This window comes from Triturus cristatus, chromosome 3_1, assembly GCF_964204655.1.
Source record: "Triturus cristatus chromosome 3_1, aTriCri1.1, whole genome shotgun sequence".
NCBI classification, from domain to species: Eukaryota; Metazoa; Chordata; class Amphibia; order Caudata; family Salamandridae; genus Triturus; species Triturus cristatus.
Window position 1 is genome coordinate 627,774,194 of NC_140583.1, and position 16,411 is coordinate 627,790,604.

General features: G+C 47.4%; 1 protein-coding gene and 1 long non-coding RNA gene across 2 annotated transcripts in view; one reads left to right on the forward strand and one right to left on the reverse strand.

The window, feature by feature from the left end:
* Window positions 1-16,411, reverse strand: part of LOC146860667 (uncharacterized) — a 272,962-nt gene that overhangs the window by 74,216 nt on the left and 182,335 nt on the right. The window lies entirely within an intron of this gene.
* CLN6 (CLN6 transmembrane ER protein) overlaps window positions 1-16,411 on the forward strand; it is a 145,848-nt gene that overhangs the window by 12,774 nt on the left and 116,663 nt on the right. The window contains exons 2-6 of the mRNA XM_085644592.1: window positions 2,636-2,753; window positions 7,089-7,187; window positions 7,281-7,469; window positions 9,462-9,517; window positions 11,515-11,637. Of these exons, the coding sequence (XP_085500718.1) occupies window positions 2,636-2,753; window positions 7,089-7,187; window positions 7,281-7,469; window positions 9,462-9,517; window positions 11,515-11,637 (585 nt within the window). The remainder of the gene's footprint in view (window positions 1-2,635; window positions 2,754-7,088; window positions 7,188-7,280; window positions 7,470-9,461; window positions 9,518-11,514; window positions 11,638-16,411) is intronic.

Genomic DNA, 16,411 nt, shown 5'->3' on the forward strand with positions numbered 1-16,411 from the left:
ATCACTATATGGGAGGACGGGCGGTCCGCCCAAAAAAAGAAATTGGCCTCAAATTATGGAAGGGAACAAATATTAGCAAGGTACAGTATTGGCCCACCAGCCCTGGCACTGAGTGTTCTTATAATTAGGCAAATGTGCGCTTGTGTCAGGCAAAATGCCTTCACCCACATAACAGGATTACCGATGGGTGACGCATACTGACCCATTTCCTCATGCTATATGCTATGGAGGGCAGAACCAACATTGAGAATAACAGTTCAGCTGTCCAGTAGAATAAGTGAGCTGATCGAAGGAATCTCTATGCAGATCTATTTGTATACATGTTTTGTTTTTTATCACATGAGGCTGGTGAGGCAGCTAAATCTTCCTTTAGGCCAGACCTAAAAATATTTACTTTGCTACATGTTTATACCAGCAGACCATACATTTATGTAGGCAACACTTAATATGGCCTCTGCTTGAGTAAATGTATTGATAAAACAGTATTAATAGTATAATACTGTATTACTGAATTATTCCTCCATAGTGGTAAAAAGAAGCTGCATGAACCCGACAGAGTTGTGCGGCCACACTAATGGCAAAACGGCACTGTGCAAGTCTTTTTTAAAATATTATATATCATAATAAATATTGTATCATATTATAAAATGACATATGAGAGTAGGCCCTAGTCCCGGAAGAGGAAAGATCACCAGGATTAAAGCAGAAAAGTAATTAGTCCTCAGCGATCCAAGACTTTGAGAAAGTGTCTTAGTGATTTGAGGTTTGAGCAAATGGATCACTGATTGAGGTTGCTTTATCACCCCACCACTGACTCACTCACTTTCTGAGTACGACAGTGTCTAAGCTCTATGGGGCAGATTTATGAGCCCCTTGCGCCACTTTTGCGTCACTTTTTCCATGTTAAAAGTGACGCAAAAGTGGCGCAAGCGGCTCATAAATCTGCCCCTATGTGTTTCATATGAGTCTAGGCAGAGTGAATAAGTTGGTGTGTGAGTACCTCAGCGAGGGAGGTGGTGCTGCTGGAGTGAGTTAGTGCTTGCGGTTCACCTTTCACCAGACCACTCAGTGCATGTGCTTGTTTGTCTGCTCATGTCTCATGCTCACTGCATCTTTTGTAAGAGATGCCCTGAGAACAAGTCGCCCATTAGCCTAAGACCCGAGATGCTGCATCCCAGACTGAATTTCCATCCAAAGCAATGACAAAGCAAGGATTCTCCGGTTTTCCGAAATTTTCATACTCACTTAGATTAAAACTCGCTCCCTGGGATGAACGTGAAAAGGGCATTTGATCAGGACTGATGCATGATAAATAATAAAGCAAGTTTGTTGTCCTTTTAACTGAATTGAGTATAAATCTATTTACAACTTCCTTAGAAAGAAAGGCAGCTGCATATAATGGGAAGTCCACACAGAGACAAACACCAGAGGATACGTCATAGTTACAAACTTGAAGAAAGTTACAATTGAGTTTGGATGGGGAAGTCTAGTCCAATTTCTGATGCCAGCATTTATAATTGCTGAAGTTACAGAAATTATTTTGCTAAATTTGGTGCTGCAAATGTACAAAATACAGGTTCAGGTAGCCTTGTGCCTTAAGAATGCAGATTCTTGACTTATGGAGATGGGCACATTTTTGGGTGGTCTCCTTCTGCTGCCAGCCATTTGCCTAAAGTTTGACTCCCAATTCTTGCATCCAGGTCCTTGTTACTCTCTCCGGATGAGGTGGTTGGACTCAGCAAGGCAGGGACTCAGAGTGTTTCCTCCAGCAATATCCATACCAAGAGTGCTAATCAGAGATGCCCAGCGCCTCAGGAGCTTTGGGTATGGCACATTTACAGAGGAAAGTAGAGAACAAGCATGGGTGGTCACTGGAGTAAACACAGAGATGAACTTACTGATTGAGGCCATCCTCCTACAAAACTTCAGTTTCGGTTTATTAACATAAACATCCCATAAATTAAAGTTTCTTGGAAGGTTAATAAGCAGGGTTTTATTAATAACCTTCATTCCCTCAGTACAAGTGCACGTATTGCACAAACATTTGCCCTGCTCCTCAAAAAACAGCAGAGGTTTCCAGGCCATGTGTGGTACACCCTGATGGTAGAGCTGAGGCACTATCTCCTAGCCTGTAATTCACCCCGGCACTACTGGACTAAGCTCCCAATGTTGAGCCGCATCAACCATAGAACACCACACTTTATGGATAACCACTAGTTCTTTTGTTTTAGGAAATAAATATTCTGTTTAGTATCACAAAGTAGATTTTTCCTTTATTAAAGTGAATATCTGTTGAAGTTCAGGTGCTGGATGTATATTTTTGCAAATATGCTTTGTAGCAGCCATGGAGTGACTATGATCTGCAATTCAGAGGACACACGTCTCTTGATCTGCAGTCCACTTTCTTTTATTTGTGTTGTGTTTGATATTAACAGTTTGTTTTTCATTGGAGGGAGGGTATTTTGTGGCATGAAAAATGTGGATGGAGAAACCCTGGGGATGTGGGGTTTAGCAGGAGCTGCTGGCCCCACATTTTTAGGCACGGACCTAGAGAAACCCCGTGACAGCCCTGCCCTCCTCTGTCTTTATGCCACATTATAGAGGCTGATATTGCAATCCTTTCCTCCTTTTGAAGGCATGGAGTCCACGGACACACTGACGTTGCGCCCAAGTCCTCACAGTTCCACCTCGACCTGTGGTTCTATTTCACGCTACAGAACTGGGTGCTGGATTTTGGCCGTCCCATCGCCATGGTGAGTACCAAGAGTCTACCAGATGGGTTGAGTGACAGAAGTGGGGTGGATAGAGGTGACATACATATGTTTTTTAAATAGTAGGCGTCCTAAGCAGTGTGGACATTTCAGACCTTGCAAGAGGCTCATTGACTTTGATCTCAGGAGAGACTCTTCGACTTTCATCTCAGGAGAGACTCCTCATCCCAGATATTATGTGAACCTCCATAAAGCACAAATCGTGGTTAATGGATAAATAACTTCAACACTCGCCTCATGGGAGATTCCTCAAGTCTCATCTCACGGAAAACTCCCCAACTTCAGGGAAGACGCATCAGGCTCTCCTTATGAATTCACTTCAAGTGATCCTGCATGTTACTAGCACTTTCTCAAATCTACAAATTAACCATATTGGCTATTTTTGTGAGTGGAGTAAATGGTTGCCCACGCCCTTGAAATACAGCAGTGGCCCATCGTACAGGCTGAGGGGCCACACCCCCACCTATTTCCAGGCAAGAAGAGTTTCTGACAGCTTGAACCAAGGTCAGCCTGACAGACACTCTTCCTGTTATGGTCAGGCAGACAGGAGCTAGACAGGCACTAAATGCGCAGGCTCCTGGCTGCCTGAGCTGAACTTTGCCACGCTGAGGATTTCACAGCCCTGTGAGCGTGACCTCCTCCGCCTGGCTAAAGTGTTTTGAGGTCCTCCATTGTAGCAAGGGGGAGCGTCACCCATTGCCTCAGACCTGGGCGCCTCAGTTTTAAGTCCTGAAGTGCCCACGGCCGAGGGTCAATCAGTGACAGAATGTCAAAAAGTGAGGTGGGGTCAGCAGTCTCACCTAATCCATCCCGCTCTGTGAGGAGGTTAGGACTGCTACCTTCCCTCATTGGCTGACCTAAGGACTGCTGCCTTCCCTCATTGGCTGACCTCTAGGACTGCTGCCTTCCCTCATTGGCTGACCTTAGGACTGCAGCAATTCGAACCCTCCTGGGACCTCCTAGGCTTTCCTCTCAAAGATCTGCATGTAAGTTAAGTTTTATGTTTTTTTAATTTTATGTTTGGATCTTGAGTGCGTGTATGTATGAGTGTATGTGTATTTGTTAGTGAGTGTGGTGAATGGGTGTGAGTGATGTGTATGTGTGTGCACCCCCACCTCCTCCCTGGTAAAATTACCGGCTGCCACTGTTGAAATATCTGTTTAGTGTCCTCTGAAATTCTAGACTCCTATGAGTCTTCAACTCTTACCTCTTGAGAGACTCCATGGTGCTCACCTTCTAGGACATTCCTGAACTCTAAGGACAGAAGAGACCCCTAGGGTCTTACCTTAGTGGTATATCTTTGACTCTTGGGGACCTGCTGAGCTCTCACTGCATAGGAAACAGCGTCTCCATCAAGTCGTGGGAGACCCTCCACTTTAAAGTCCTAGGTGGCTCGTAAATTGTAACCTCTAAGAGCGACTTTGATTCTCACTAGTGATGTTGGTATCCTCACATCACTGAGTACTCCGCAAGCATTTTATTCAAGGGATTATGTGAACCGGTCTTCTACTGTGTATCTCAGCATCTCATAAATGGTCACAATACTGCCTCTTAGAGTAGGTGTTGTCCTTATGTGTAGTAGGACTGCATGTGCGGGTAGAAGATTCTTTTGGGCATCCTAGTACAGTGAGTGGGTCTTGGACGTTCTTAGATATATCAGTGTGGGTTCTCAGATACTTTCAATACCCCAATATTGCAGCTGTGAGTCTCAAAAATTCCTGGATACCAGAGGGCTTCATATGGTTGATTTGGTTGCCTCCTAGTTGCCCTACTACTTTACACGTGTATCTCAGGTGCTCGTGGCCGAAACCCTCATGCCAATGTGGAGTCTATGGCACCCTATTAGTCCACGTGTGGGTCTCATTTACCCCAGGGTACTCCATTCTGCAAGTTTTGTGGCCTCAGATACCAAAGAGTACCTTTCTATTGCACACATGGCCCCTAGTTAACCTACCAAATAAAAAGGCCTGGCTCCCAGTTGCCTGCTGCACCTCAGTACTATATGTGGTAATTCCAGCTGCTTCTGGACACCCTAAAACTGTAAGAATGTCTTTCAGTTTTTCCAGGTAACATAGTACCTCATGTATGTGGCACAGTTACATCAGGGCAATCCAATGCTACAAGTCTGGGTTCCAGTTTATTTTGGCTACCCGAAAAATTTGAATGTGTGGCCTGTAGTTACTCAAGGGTACGTGCAAAAAGAACTATTGATGGACAGAATGCAGAACAATGTCATACATTCACCCCAGTACAAAGATCTGGGCCTAAATCCATCGTTTGTTTGCTCACCATGCCATTCCAGTTTGAACCCAGCCATATGCAAATCAGTCTTGACCCTGTGTCTTATGGGAACAGTCCAGCCTGAACTGCCAAGCCAGGTCCTCCCTAGACTGGAACCAAGCATCCTAGGACCGGTTTCGGGGTTTCACCCCTCTTCAGCCAGGATAGCTTGATTCCAGTGGCATGGAGAGCACGGGACTCACGTCTGAGCATACCCATCCCACTCGGGGTGACAAATGCAAAAAGAACTATTGATGGACACAATGCAGAACAATGTTATACCTTCATCCCAGTACAGAGATCTGGGCCTAAATCCATCATTTTTTTGCTCACCATGCCATTCCAGTTTGAACCCAGTCATATGCAAATCAGTCTTGACCCTGTGTCTCATGGGAACAGTCCAGCCCAAACTGCCAAGCCAGGTCTTCCCTGGACTGGAACCAAGCATCCTGGGACCGGTTTCGGGGTTTCACCCCTCTTCAGCCAGGATAGCTTGCTTCCAGTGAGATGGAGAGCACGGGACTCACGTCTGAGCATACCCGTCCCACTCGGGGTGACAAATGCAAAAATAACTATTGATGGACAGAATGCAGAACAATGTCATACATCAAGCTATCCTGGCTGAAGAGGGGTGAAACCCCGAAACCGGTCCTAGGATGCTTGTTTCCGGTCCAGGGAGGACCTGGCTTGGCAGTTCGGGCTGGACTGTTCCCATGAGGCACAGGGTCAAGACGGATTTGCATATGGCCAGGTCTAAACTGAGGTGGCATGGTGAGCAAAAGAATGATGGATTTAACCCAGATCTCTTGACTGGGGGTGAATGTTTTGATTTGTTCTGCATTCCGTCCATCAATAGTTCTTTTTGCATTTGTCACCCCGAGTGGGACGGGTATGCTCAGACGCGAGTCCCGTGCTCTCCATGCCACTGGAATCAAGCTATCCTGGCTGAAGAGGGGTGAAACCCCGAAACCGGTCCTAGGATGCTTGTTTCCAGTCCAGGGAGGACCTGGCTTGGCAGTTCGGGCTGGACTGTTCCCATGAGGCACAGGGTCAAGACTGATTTGCATATGGCCAGGTCTAAACTGGGGTGGCATGGTGAGCAAAAGAATGATGAATTTAACCCAGATCTCTTGACTGGGGGTGAATGTTTTGATTTGTTCTGCATTGCGTCCATCAATAGTTCTTTTTGCATTTGTCATCCCGAGTGGGACGGGTATGCTCAGACGTGAGTCCCATGCCCTCCATGCCACTGGAATCAAGCTATCCTGGCTGAAGAGGGGTGAAACCCCGAAACCGGTCCTAGGATGCTTGTTTCCAGTCCAGGGAGGACCTGGCTTGGCAGTTCGGGCTGGACTGTTCCCATGAGGCACAGGGTCAAGACTGATTTGCATATGGCCCGGTCTAAACTGGGGTGGCATGGTGAGCAAACAAATGATGGATTTAACACAGATATCTTGACTGGGGGTGAATGTTTTGATTTTTTCTGCATTCCGTCCATCAATAGTTCTTTTACCGTTACTCAAGGGTACCCCAGCAATGTATGTGTGAGGATCACGTGTGCTATAGAATTTAACTTTTTGGTATCTGTATGTGTAGGTGTAGGTTCCTGGTTATTCCATGTTGCCCGAAATCTGAATGTGTGGGTTATAGAGCTCCTTGGGTATCTCTTATAGATGGACCCCAAAGCATTAGTGCACTCCAAATACCATTTTCACATAACTCTTTTTGTTAGGGTCTCATTGGCCCCTTTGTATCGACATTTGTTTATAACTGGATCCATAATATACATGAGTGGCTTATAAGGCATGTGGACAGCTAGTGCTGCAAGTATTATTCCTATCTGCCCCATACTGCGTAAAACACTACTGAATTTGTGAGTCCCAGTGACCCACCTGGTCAAATATTAGTGATTGGAAAGACCCAGGATGTACCTTTACCTGTACTGGTATAATTCATTGTGTGGCCCAGTTACCCAAGGGCATCCAACACCAATACCAAATTTTCATTTCCAACCGTAGATTTGTTTTCTCCCAATAGATTGTTTTTCCACTGGAGTGGTTCCCTCTGAATAAGCCAAGTGCAGGGGATTATTTCCACATGGCGTACAACATCATCACACCCTTTCTCCTTCTCAAGGTGAGTCTTCTTGTTCATGAGGCTCATAGGGATGGGCTATAGTTCAAGGATGTGTGATGAAAGTGTCTGTAAATCTGCGTCCATGTTTTCCAGCTGGTGGAGCGTTCGCCGCAGACCCTTCCACGAGCAGTCATTTATGTGAGCATCATCACCTTCGTCATGGGTGCCAGCATCCACTTGGTGGGTGACTCTGTCAACCACCGCCTACTCTTCAGTGGCTACCAACATCACCTCTCTGTCCGCGAGAACCCGATTATCAAGAACCTGAAGCCTGAGACACTGGTAAGCCTGTCTGGTTATATTGCATCGGAGATGGGAAGACTGTTACACAAACAGGAAGCCAGGCACTGCTGGTTAGATTAGTCTCATCTTCTCTTCAAGCAGGGACACAGGAGCACTACAAAGATAGGAAGTCAGGTGCTCTGGGTTAGGTCGATCTGCAGTGGGAGCAGCTGAGTGGCGACTACTAAATAAAACCTGCCCACCCCCAGACACAAGCTCCAACAGACGCTCTGATCAGTTTGCACATTAAGGGCCTCATTACGATGGCAGTGGGACTGCCACCGTCAGGCCGTCAGTGGTAGTCCCACTGCCATAGGACCATGCAACACCGCCCGCCGCACTTAGATGGCGGGTAGAGAGACCGTCCGACACTATTCTGATGGACAGTCGGACGGACTGTAATCCCTACAATGGTGGTGGTGCCTGCTCAGGCACCGCCGTAGAGATTACAATATCAGTCTCCGCCAGCCGTTTCATGGCAATTTCCGCCAGCCGTTTCTTGACGGTTAACCCGCCATGAAATGCCAGGTGGAAAGTGACTTGGGGGACCATAGCGGGCCCCCTTTTCCCCCTTGACCATCGCCATGGCCCCTGAGGGGCACCAATGATGCCTCCCTACACATCCGTGCACCATGTGGCAGGCACTGCTGTTTTAATGCCAGTTTAATACTGCACAGAGTAAGTAAAAGTCACACTTTTGCCAAACAGTTCCCTGAGGGCAGACAGTGGGCAAAGGGAAAACGGGTGGGTTAAGGTATGTCTGGGCAGTGAACTCTGATCCGTTCACGGAGTTTGGGGAGTTTTCCACACTCCATGGAACACACAGAGTTACAAATAGTGGAGCAGAGTTTTTTTCCTCGCTCACCAACGTCAAGTTGGCAAGCGCGAGCGGAAAATCCACCTTCAGGCAAGATTCCTCAACATGGGTGGTCAGATTTCCCAATGCGGGCGGTCACAGATGGTCGCGACTGCTCACGTTGACAAACTTTCCGTTCGCGTTGAGACAGCTACCACTCAGGCAGAAAATCGATTCGGGCTGCGAGAATAGAAGCAGCACCCTCTTGCGCTGCGCATGGTGCAATTCGTGCTGATTTTACAGTGCGAGGAAAAAACTCAGCGCTGAAAATCAACAGGAACAGCATGACCAAATGCACTCTGCCACTTGCAGAACTCTGCATAGCGCAGCTGATACGCGGAATTTCACAAACTCCACCTAGGCCTAGTTTAGGGAGTGCTTGGCTGTCCCACCCCCAACCAAAACAATAACAAAAAAATCAGAGTGTCCATTTTACTGTACAATTTTTCAAATATATTTTCCAAAAAGCTTTTGGATTTACAGGCTGTTCTATATGGCAACTATCAAATGTTTTCTCTATAACAGCAAGTCATGCAGTGCTTAGTATGAGCCAATGTTTGCCAGTGAGGTCCACCAGCACTCATTTTTGGGACCAACACTTATTTTTCCACATCAGACATTTACAAAGAGGAAGAGTGGGAAAAAATACACAAATGGGAAGGAAGGAGGAAGAGAAAGGAGGAAAAACCGTCACAAAGGGAGAAAGCAGGAATCTGCAAGAGTGAGATTAAGGGGCCGGGAGCATCTGGTAGTGGTTTAAAGAGGCATCAAATGCATAGCCTTCGTATTCGACATTTGACCATTTATTAGCACTGGCTGTGGGCTTCAGCAGAGTTTTGCGCACCGGCACTCATTGTTTTACAAATTAAGCACTGTACGTGCTGCTAAGGAAACTGTGCATGTGCTGCTAAGGAAACTGTGTGCACAAAAGGGTGGATGCACAGTTGAGAAATACGTGGGCAAAGCAGCACCTCTTGGATACAGCAGCTTCTGCTAGAAAACATCCACTGATCATTTTGAAAATGGTTTATCAAGAAAAACTACACCAGTTTTACAAGCTCAGGTTTTCAGCTCTGTAGTGAAGAAACCACAGGTAATTTTCTGAAGCTTTGACTCTCTTTCTTATTCGGTTGCAGATCGACTCTTTTGAGCTCCTGTACTATTACGATGAGTACCTAGGCCACTCCATGTGGTAAGTACCCAACTCACCGTTCGTTCTGTTTGGCAAGTAGCGCTCTCCCCCCTGGAATGTTGGATGAGAATTAATGAGATGTATAGGATACAGTGTAGCTGAGGATGCACAGGATACACCCTTTTCACAGATACATAAGAAGAATCCTAGCAGAGGAAACATTGTAGCTCAGAGTACACAGAATACATCATGGATACAGTTGTAGAGGGCACAGTCAATGCCACTCACACACATGAAACATTGTAGCTGTGGCTGCACTGGATACATTTCATTTTAGGATGCTTGAGTGTATCTCTGACATTACATCTGGCACCGTGTATGTCCAGATGTGCATGATATACTGTGGCTTAGGGTGCACAGGGTGCATTTTAATTCAGGGAGCGAAATTGCCTTGTAGGTCATTGTGTCAGGAGCAGCGCGTGCAGGTAAGAGTGGTGGGGCGGGGGACTCGACAGATGACAATGAGGGAAATTTAATGATGTATTCAATTTTCCCTCGTCGTCGCCTGTCGAGTGTCCCCCACCCTACCGCTCTTACCTGCACGGGCCGCTCCTGCAGTGTATACAGGATGCATTGTGGCTTGGGATGTACAGGATGCACTGTAGCACAGGAGGGTTCAGGGTGTATTGTGGCATTGATGGCACCAGACACACTAGAGCACAGGATCAGTTGCTTAGCAGAAAATGACAAGAGCACCCTATAAATTATATTGAGGTGCCCCTAATATTCATGGCACCAGCCGTGTAACGACCAGCATTTCACCCTCAGCCGGTCTACCTCACAAATATAACATTTAATTTTCCAAGTGGGGGAGTACCGCAGGGGAAGAATCGCATACACTTCCCCATAAATAGGACGCACAGGTTACAGTATACCAAATAATGTATCGGAACTAAGGGAGTCATAAGATGACTTATAGCCCAGGACACATAGGTAATAACGCATTCAACCATGGGGGGAATTCACTCCCATTTGACAATGATGGGCAAGATGAGTTGGCCCTCTCGGCTTACCTACTGATATCACTTCCCTCGCTTTCTTGATCTCCTTCAATGCTTTATCTTGTCAGTGCAGTGATGATAATATTCAAATATTTGCTGCCTTCATTTCCTATGACTCTTCCCTGAACTAAACCATTCCTGTTTCTCTTCTGTCCAAACCTGCGTGTATTCTCTATCCACCGTTATACTGCTAAGACACAGATTCTTTCATTGACTGCTGTCTCTCCTAAAACTTTTGCCCCCGTGTCAGTTCCATTTCCTCCAGCCTTCCTTCCTTCCTTCGTTTTCTTCCATTTGAAATTTGGGTACATTCCTTGCCCCCTTCGCCCTCGCGTTCCTGATACCTTTAATGCTTGCTGCTTTCAACTCTGCAACATTTGTAGAATTCGCTTATTCTTTACTATGATTTACAAGCAAGTCACCAGCCGATAGAACACCGCACCTATACACTTTCCAAATGTTGAGTTTGTATCTGCAGTAGACTCTACATAATAAATAATAACAGTTCAGCACTGTAGCCCGCTGCTTCATGCTATGTCACCCATTAAAGGCACCTCCCAGAGATATGTAGGACTAGGAAGAAGGCTTTTTACAGCCATAGTAGCAGGCGAGTTGCAAAGACCACGAGGCAGGCCCAGATATCAAGGGGCTGTCTAGGAGGACACTATGTCAAGGTAGACGTTACAAGAAAGAAACCGAGTGACCTGCAGGAAAATCACTAGATTTCCCCATTACACTGCTGCCTCTGAAAGGCTGAAGGGGTTGGGACAGAGCCAGTCACAAGTCAGGTGCGGTACTGCTTGTCACACGAAATGGTATGTGGTGCATTACCCCTGTCTCTAGCACTGATCTGTGGTGTATTGCCTGTCTAGATTAGCCTCTGCTGAGCAGGAGTATACATTTGTCACATCTTATGACATGGGGAGGTCTACATTCCTTGCTTTGTCCTGTTCACTGTTAGCTTTTTGCCCATATCCTTCTCTCTTCTTGTTGCAGGTACATTCCTTTCTTCCTCATACTGTTCATCTACTTCACTGGCTGCTTTACTCGGGTAAGGGAGGAGAGCCGAATGCCTGTGTCTGCCTGGCTCCTGGTGGGACCCAGCAGCCTCTACTACTGGTGAGTGTTTGCCGCTTCCATGGAGGAGCTCAGTACCGGTGTAGAAGTGTAATAAACCAGGACAACTCCTGAGACTTGGAAGAGGCAAGCTTGGTCTGTTCAGCAGCACTAATCTCAAACGAATGTTACGGGGTCATGTTTCTGAACTAGCAAAGCATTTGCACATTTAATTCAGTGTAATGCAGCTGCCCTTGTTAATGGGAACTAGCTGTTTTATATGCACAAATGTGCATTGCAATTGACTTCTGACTCAATATGCACATAAACCAGCTAAAAAGGAGCTGCAAAGAGTTGATCCCCTCACGGCAAAACCTCCCCCCCTTATGTTTTTACGCATTAAGTTTTGCTGATACTCTATTCACTAGTTTATAGAGATGGTCAAGACTCTAGTGCAAAGCACATCTGATTCCGTAATCTGTAACTGGTGTAGTGGGCCAGAAGTGAGCTAAAGGTCCCAATTTTCCCAACAAAGTTTGATGCTGATTATTTCCAACACTTTCGACAAGTTTTGTAGGAAAGTAGCATCTGCTGATACCTATTCACATCTGCCGAATCTGAAGATTACTTTTTCAATAATGGTGCAGATGTGTCCATCTTCAGATGTCCTTGGGATAGTCATAGTGTCTTCTTCACAACAGTCAAGTTTTGAAGTTCATTTGCATTTGCAGCATGTGTTCTAATCATTTGCTGCTTGGATTGGTCCTTCTGAAACTTACATTTTTTGCCTAGACAGATTTTTTTGTGCTCATTATTCAGACTCAGAAAGTCTTGATGATGAAACTGCCTAAGGTCTGAGTTGGTGGCATCTTTTGGGAACGAAATTCCCCATCTTTATTACTTTTTCCAAAACAGTTCCAATAACTCTTGTTAAAAACAAAAACTTTCTTGAGCAGTTGATGTGACTTTGAGTAGGCTAAGGCTGAAGGGAAGGTGAGGGTCTCCTGTACAGTGAAGTAAGCAAGAGAAGTAAACACACCGTCTCTCTCCAGGGTGCCTGCTGTTTGAAATACATGTAAATGTGTGCAATTGGTTAATCAGCAAATCTAAAGGCTGCTTGAATCTAGAATAGGTTTTAATTGATGACATCATTTGACTCTACATGGTGACACAGAGTTATTCTTTTTGAGAGGTACTGTAAGGGTGTTACTACTTCTGGAATGCCTCCTTTTTAGGTCTCGCCTAGTGACTCAGCGCATGCGCTGCTCGCCCTGGCGAGACCTATAGTCGTCGGTTTGGTGGGCGAAGGGAGATAGGACATGTGCGCGCCTGGACAGCTGATGTGCACACGCACGCCGTCTCTTCTTTGGCATTGTCAGCTTGGGGGCGGAGAGCAGATGTGCACGCGCACCGCACGGCATCTCTTTTGCTCGCGGGCTTGTTTTAAAGGAAGGTTTTGTAAGGAAGGTGGCTCTGACACTCACAACAGCGCACTGTATATGTTGATTAAAATACTTACATTTTGAAAACTTAATAGAATTAAGCAAGAAAATACACCGTTATTGTTAGATCTGGGGGTCTCTAGTTGGCAGAGGTAAGCACCTTAGACCAAATAGGGACCCTTGCTTCTAGTCAGGGTACAGGGACACACACGGTAGATAACCCCTGCTCACCCTCTAGGTAGCTTGGCTCGAGCAGACAGGCTTATCCCCAAGGCAATGTGTAAAGTATTTGCACGTAATCACCACAATGACCCCCCTAGTACACCACAAACTGAGACCACACAGGTGAGTATATCAAAAATATAGCTTTATCTAGTTTCAGCAGTAAAACTCTATTCTCATAGCATTGCACATTAATCTTCTGTTTCTCTTTCAGCTTTCTTGGATCGTTAGGTACGCAAAATAATTAGTCTCTAGTCTATTGAATGAATTCCACAAAGAATATGATCGCAGGTTCTGAGTTCTTAATACACGTTGTTCTGTGGTGCCCTTGCGCTCGTGACTGTAGCGCCCTTCTCCGGCTGTCCCCTCGATGGGAACCAGCTGATTAGACCTACGCGGCAGTCACCGAGCCCCCACACGCTACGCGGGCTGTTCGGGACTTGCGAAGGATGCTACTACGTCACGGATTCCCTTTCCCTCTACAGACTCACCAGGATGGGGCCCGGGGTGCGAGGACTCGGCGCGTTGGAAGGTTTCTTCGGTGCAGGGCTCCTGCAACTCGCTAGCGCTGGCCAATCCGGTCGCGGCTCGTTCGTCGAGCCCCCAGTGACGTCGACAGAGGTCCCTGGGCAACAACCAATCGCAGCGCAGCTCCTCCGGCCAAGCCTCCACGAACCACCAATCGGGTCACGGCCTTCTCGCTTCTTCCTTCGTGATTTTACGGAGCGAGTGGGTCGAGACGCCGCCGGGCTTCACAGCGGCTCAGGAGGCACCCACGATCTTTTAGGCTGGCAGGAATGCACGTGCCGATGAGCCCACCGATCTCCTCTCCACGGCAGCCGGTTTCAGGCAGGACTCGGTGCGGCGCTCTCAAGCAAAGCGAAGAGCAGCCAGCGCAGTTCACGGGCAGAACAGAGTCTTGTAGTCGCGGCAACCTTGATGTCCCTGGGTTGCCAAATAGGAGGCCAGTTCTTCTCAGGCCCTTGGAGATTCAGAGTTTGAAGACACAGCACACAGCAAAGTCTTGTTTGTAGGTTAAGCAGGTAGGGTCACAGCACACAGCAAAGTCCCTTCTCCTCCTCAGCTTCAGTTGTACAGCAGGACAGGTCAGCCCTTAGAGCACACAGCAAGGCAATCTTCCTTCAGTCCTTCAGCGGTCCGTCTTTCAGCAGAGGTTCTTCTTGATTGTAGAATCTAAAAATCTGTTGTCAGGGGTCTTGTACTTATACCCCTAAAAGTCTTTGAAGTCTTTGTGCAAGTGGGTCCTGAGCCCGGTCTGATCCAGTTCTGGGTGTTGCTGGAGCACTTTGTTTTCCTGGCTTCTGCTTTCTTTTCAGAGTGAGGGGCAGAGTCGTCAGCCGCCCAGCAGGAGGTGGAGCCAGCAGTGGGGCAGGCAGGCACAGCCCTATTCACTCCCAGGTGCTATCTCCTCCCTCCACTCTACTTGCAAATGTCGCCATTCAGCAAAGGGCTGACTCAGCCAACCTCCTGGGGGATCCCCAGCCCCTGTCACTCTCAAGCCAGACAGTCAATCCACAAGCATGCCCAGGCACACAGAAGGGTCAGACAAGAGAACAGCTACTCTCTAAAAAGTACTATTCTCCAACTCAGGATTTAAAAACAACCTCTCCTAAAAGATGTGTTATTAAATGCTGAGCTCAGGGATATCAAACACTCATGTCTTATCTTGTTCCTATGGGAAGATAGGCGGATAGCCATTGGCACCAGCCTCCCCCATGTTAGCCTATGGAGCAAGATAACCTTGCAGCAGTGAACACACAAAATGGCCGCTGTTCACTACCAGAGCATGGTACCTGCACTAGTACATGCTCTACCTCTTACATACACTGCACCCTGCCCAGGGGGGTACCTCGGGCCTTCCAGAGGGATGACTGATGTGCACAAAAAGGGAAGGGTTAGGCCTAGTCAGCGGGGACACTGACCAGGGTGACATGGCAGTCCGGGGACTGCAGGCAGGCCTGCGGTGGCAGGCCTGAGACATCATTTTAGGGCTACACAGGTGGGTGGCGCAATCAGCGCTGCAGACCCACTAGTAGCATCTGTCATCACCAGCCCTGGCACACACAGTGCACTTTACTAGGGACTTCATGGTGATACAGATATGCCAATCAGGTATATCCAATCAATATGATATTTTACACAGGGAGCACTTACACTCTGGCACTGGTTAGCAGTGGCAGAGTGTCCAAAGCATCTAAACCAGCAAAAACGAAATCCATCACAGCATCAAAAATCCAGGTAGTAGAGGCAAATGATAGGGGAAAAACCCACGCCAAGGATGTCAGGTCTAACACGTGTCCCCTCCAGCTGAAAGTGGGGAGAACTACCCACCCTCTTGGGAGTTCTCATCACTAAGGCGGAAAAACCTGGACAGACCATCAGCATTGGCGTGTTCTGTACCGGGACGGTGTTCCACCGTAAAGTCCATTCCCTGTAGGGAGATGGACCACCTCAACAGTTTTGGATTCTCACCCCTCATCTGCATTAACCATCTGAGGGGCCTGTGGTCGGTCTGAACACGGAAGTGAGTCCCAAACAGGTAGGGCCTCAGCTTCTTCAGGGCCCAGACCACAGCAAATGCTTCCCTTTCAATAGCGCTCCACCTCTGTTCCCTGGGGAGTAGCCTCCTACTAATGAAAGCTACAGGTTGGTCCCCGCCCTCGTCGTCCATCTGTGAGAGTCCTGCTCCCACACCTTGCTCTGAAGCGTCTGTTTGCACAACGAACTCACTCGAAAAGTCAGGTGCCTTCAGCACTGGCGCTGTGCACATTGCAGTTTTTAGGGCATCAAAAGCCGTTTGACAGGCCTCGGTCCAATTCACTTTCCTGGGCTGATTTCTAGAGGTTAGTTCTGTCAAGGGGGCAACAATGGTGCCGTATCCCTCGATGAACCGTCTGTAATACCCGGTGAGTCCTAGAAAGGCTCTCACCTCTGTCTGGGTCTTGGGGGGCTCCCAAGCTAGAATGGTATCAATCTTCGCCTGTAGGGGCGCCACCTGGCCGCTCCCCACCTGGTGTCCCAAATACACCACTGATCCCTGCCCTATCTGGCACTTACTGTCCTTGATAGTGAGGCCTGCCTTTTGCAGAGCCCTCAACACTTCACAGAGGTGTTGCAAGTGTTCCTCCCAAGTGGAGCTGAACACAGCAATG